Source organism: Glycine max, chromosome 15, assembly GCF_000004515.6.
Source record: "Glycine max cultivar Williams 82 chromosome 15, Glycine_max_v4.0, whole genome shotgun sequence".
In the NCBI taxonomy this organism is placed as follows: Eukaryota; Viridiplantae; Streptophyta; class Magnoliopsida; order Fabales; family Fabaceae; genus Glycine; species Glycine max.
Window position 1 is genome coordinate 52,838,265 of NC_038251.2, and position 4,539 is coordinate 52,842,803.

The following is a 4,539-nucleotide window of genomic DNA, read 5'->3' on the forward strand; positions in this document are numbered from 1 at the left end:
TGACTCCAAGATTTGCACGTGCACGTTTATTTTAAGTTTGTAACTCAAATTCAGAAAGAAAAAAATGGAATTGAATACATGCATATATCAACAATGGTTGCAACATTGGAGCAAAGTTAAAAGGTGCAACAACATAATCATGAAGAAAAAGTAAGGTCCCAATATCCTGGACTAAAGGTGCAACAACAACGTCTGCAACAGAAAGCATGAACCACTATTTTTTGGTAGAACCTTATCAACTGAAAATGATTAGGTTTATGCTATACAAGAGACAAGGAAATTTGTTAGTGGTTTCAACCTCACAAAGTATACATTGTTCCGGCTAGACTACACGTGGTCAAACATGCTCTGCAAAATTGCTAATTCTCTATGCCTTGTTCACACGGATTGTTTGGCCTTCTAACAACTGCAGTCAATAGGTCATCAGACAAATAACATATCACTTTCAGCATAACATTTAAAACTAAACTAATTACTCGTTAAAAGTCTCATTATTTTCTGTCTACAAAATTCAGTCCTATTAGAAAACCAGATCAAAAACATTAATCAAAGTCACAACTTGCTAAGCATCACCAAAATGGGAGATGGATGAGATTAGATCAGCTATTTGGCCATTTGGATGTGCACTTCTATTTTTTTTGATAATGGGGAGGATGTGCACTTCTATGTTTATGAGGGAACTAGATAATGAAAATTAAGTAGACCTTTTATTTTTTGTAACTATTGCAATTAGGGCTTTTGACTTTCCAGTGAATCGCAAGGTATCCTCACAATATGGGACTAATCCTTTGTCCGGAACTTGTCACACTTGTTCCTTGCCTCTCCCCAATGATATATTTTGCAGGAATCGTACCCAGGTCTATCTTGACAAACTCAGTGTATGTTGTCAACTGAACTATAACCATTGGATAATTGAGCAGACTATTGTGGTTGTGCCAACAAACATTAATTCCATTCATTACTTGTATTTAAGAAAAAAAGTTTATGCAAATTGACAGTCATCCTGTGATAAACTTAAGATATGTAATGAACTAAAATATGAAATTAAGTTAGATGCACTCGCTAGATTGTATGCAATATTGCAATATCTATAACATTGCTGACCACAAACTACCCTAGCAAGTATATAAAACCTGAACCACTATTATCCGTGAGCATGATTCGAAAAGGATGGTAAGAACTAGTTCAGATTATGAAAAGAGAACAAAATTGGAATGGAATAAAGGAATTTTTACTGAACTAGATTCTTTCTTCAATCAAAGTTTTCCAGAACTCAAATACAAAGAAGATGAACCAGCAAAATGCAATAGGTCTCTCTTTCCCAGGAATATCAAGAGTCCTAGCTCTCCCTCCCCTAAGAGTATTTTTAGGATTTGAAATTTAGGAGGAAAAAGAAGGAAGGACAGATTTTGTATTTTTAAATTAAGAGACATATATTTGTAAAAATAAAGAAGATATTAGGACATTAATTTTATGCTAATCTATCATTTTTTTATTTTAAAAAGTTATCAACATAACAAATATTTATTAAAACAATTACCTACCCTTCCATTTCTCTCCAAAGACCCATTCCCAAACATAACTTTCTGAATACGCTCAATCTGTTTACACCTTACTCTCTCTCTTCCCTTTTTATGCAAGTCTTGCAACTGTCAAATTCTCGACTAATGGGTCCCAAGATGGGCACAAGTGGCCCAATGCTCTCCATACTCTTTCTTCTGATGCATTTTTTTATAATTGGGGGTCTAACATGGAAATTCATCCTCTAGGTGTTTTATTTAAGGTGCCTTCTATTTGAGGTATATTAGGATGCCTCAATTTGCAAATAAACAAGAGAAGTAAACAACTTACAGAATTGTTGAATGATGAGATTGCAGCTTCTACATCCTCTTCTGACGGAAAAGTAACAAAACCATATCCACTGGATTTTGAGGTACCAGGGACCCGTGAAACCTTGGCACTAAGAACTTTTCCCTTCTCAGAAAAAAAGTTTTTAAGAGTATCAGTTGTTACTGTCTTGGCCAGATTTCCCACATACACCTTGTGGGGACTGTCAATAAATTCAGATTCCTCGGCTTGGAGTAAAGGCAAATCTAGTGTTGATAAAGGTTTTTCAGTTACATTTACTTTGATCTCACGCCCTCCAAGTTCCTATCAGAAAAACATAAGTTCACAAGTCCTTAAAGAAATCTAAAGTCTAAACTGCTAAATGAACATCAGCGATCTTTCTATGGGTTCCTGTAAATTCTGCAATGAAACTTACAGTGCCGTTAAGTTTCTCAATCACAGCAGTTGCGTCCTCAACAGTTTTCATGGTAACGAATGCAAAGCGACGGCTCCTTCCAGAGTATTTGTCATACATTACCTATGATTATGAATCATGCATAAAGAAATGTTAAATAGTATCCATGACTAATACAATATTATGTGGTACGCAGATAAAGGATTCCATATATTATGATAACCATACAAATGAAGTTGTTACATATTTATGACTAATAGAGTAGGCAATGAATGTACTTTTCAGTATACTATTTTAGTCATTCCATGCTTATCGATACAAACTATAATCATTCCATTGAGCAGTTTAGCATAAAAAAAGAAATAAGTTTGAGTGAGGTTTCAACATTTTAATTCAAAGTTAGTCACTAGTAGTACTTAAAACACTTGAAAAATTAAGGACCTTACTCATGATTATATAATTAATGCCCATGTAATCAAAATTATGCTATCTTCATATTAATGCAACAATTAACAATGAGAGAAAACAGGACATGCACAATCTTGGCTACATTTAAAAATTTTCCTTATGCAACTTGCCTTACAAACCAGAGAGATAATCAACATTAAACTTAAAACAGCCAAGCTTCATGTATTTTCTACCAAAGCAGGGTTGTTGACAAAAATAGCAGCACAGTACATAGAGTGCTCATACATCTCAATGTTTAAATAAGTAAACACTCAACAAGCCCCATGAAGAATCAACTCGAAAAGCCCCCATTTTCACATTTATTTAAATAAGCAAACACTTGAATTTCCTCAACTTTTTCTTAAAGGTTACCAGCACCAAAATTGGATGTATAGGGGGAAATTTCAAAACTTTGACAGGAATTAGCGCATGTTTGGTATTGTTGTTTTAGAAAAACAAGTTTTTTTTTATCTTTCAAAAAACTTTTATTTAGATTTTTCCGTAGCACTTTTAAATTAAGAGTTATATATTTTTATAAAAATAAACAAAAATTAGAAGTTAAGTTTATATTAGTCTATCACTTTATTTCTTTTATTTTAAAAAATAGAAAATCTATAACAATATATAAAGGTCATACCAATTTTTCGTGTACAGATTTCCAACTTCTTAGTTCATTTTACTCTTCAACTGCTACTGCACACTCTAATTTCAGTTTCCTTTTCAAAAGCATGCTACTTTATAAAATACTAGCTCTTATTTTCATCATCTTGCCGGGAAAACAAAACACAGATAGATAGGGACGATGTCTTTCCACTAGTCCTTATTAAGATCCCCTCCCTTGACTTCCAAAACCCAACACTCAATCTTGGAATCAAATCCATATTCACAAGCTTTTTGATAGATTCTATAAGCTTATGCAAATCCCTTAGTAAAGCACATCATATCCTCAAATTCCAAACAATAATAACAATTTTGAAAGATTCTATAAGCTTTATCCAAATCCCTTAGTAAAACACCCCATTCCTTCAATTCCAAATAATAACAACAACAATAACAAAACACCCCATTTTCAAATTCATTTAATAAACAAAAACCCAAATGCACTTCTTCAATAAATTTTTCTTGACCACCATAATTGGGGCCTTCGGCTCCTTTGCTGACACTCCGAGGTATACCATAAGTTTCAGTATTTTGACCGACTATGAAACTAATCTTCGGTTCAAGACTACAACACACTTAAAGCTCTTCACCTCGCCAGCTACCGCTACCCAAAGATGTGCTTAAAATTCAATAAAATTTTAATCAATTGGTTTCTTCCCACAAGCCACACCCATTGGATTCTCCAATAAAATTCAATCCAACACAAGAAAAAACTTCACAACAGCGAATTAGGAAAACAAAAAGTTAAAAAGCTACGAAAGGGTGAAAATATGAAATACCTCAGCTTTCTCAACAGCGCCATGCTCCTGAACAATCTTGGCAAGCTCGTCATTGGTGACAGTGCGGGGAATGTTGCCAACGTAGAGCCTCCTCGCGGCCGCCTCGGTCGCGGTGGCGGCCTGTTCCGCCACCGCGGCAAAGGGTCGTCTCCCGGAACGGCGTCGTGTGGTGAGAAGAAGGGGTCGCAGGTGGGTCGCGGAGGGTCTCGCGGTAAAGAGAATTTGAGTGGAAGAGCTTGATGGGGTTGTGAGGGAAAGGAGATTATATGGTAGAAGGAAAGAAGAGTGAACAGAAGCCATTGTTGTTGTGTGTGATGTGTGAGAGTGACGAGGATATTACAAAGGAACAATGAAGTGAGGTTTTCGTTTTGCAGGAACAGAGTCGGAGGTTTATCTTGTTATCTAAATCGT

At 35.3% G+C, this 4,539-nt stretch overlaps 1 protein-coding gene across 1 annotated transcript; it reads right to left on the bottom strand.

Annotated features, from left to right (window-relative positions):
- On the bottom strand, positions 1 to 4,539 carry LOC100783567 (RNA recognition motif (RRM) domain-containing protein). The gene is made up of 4 exons (NM_001361086.1): positions 4,129 to 4,539; positions 2,264 to 2,365; positions 1,852 to 2,151; positions 1 to 406 (listed from the first exon to the last, which is right to left on the bottom strand). The coding sequence occupies exons 1-4, from the start codon at positions 4,426 to 4,428 to the stop codon at positions 368 to 370; spliced, it is 741 nt and encodes a 246-aa protein (NP_001348015.1). The 5' UTR covers positions 4,429 to 4,539; the 3' UTR covers positions 1 to 367.

Bases quoted from the DNA above. Each gene is read 5' to 3' on its own strand.
- LOC100783567 (NM_001361086.1), bottom strand. From the start codon at position 4,428: ATGGCTTCTGTTCACTCTTCTTTCCTTCTACCATATAATCTCCTTTCC. The intron at 2,366-4,128 runs GTATTTCATATT...TCATAATCATAG, and splicing joins GCGCTGTTGAGAAAGCTGAG to GTAATGTATGACAAATACTC. The intron at 2,152-2,263 runs GTAAGTTTCATT...TTTTTCTGATAG, and splicing joins TTGAGAAACTTAACGGCACT to GAACTTGGAGGGCGTGAGAT.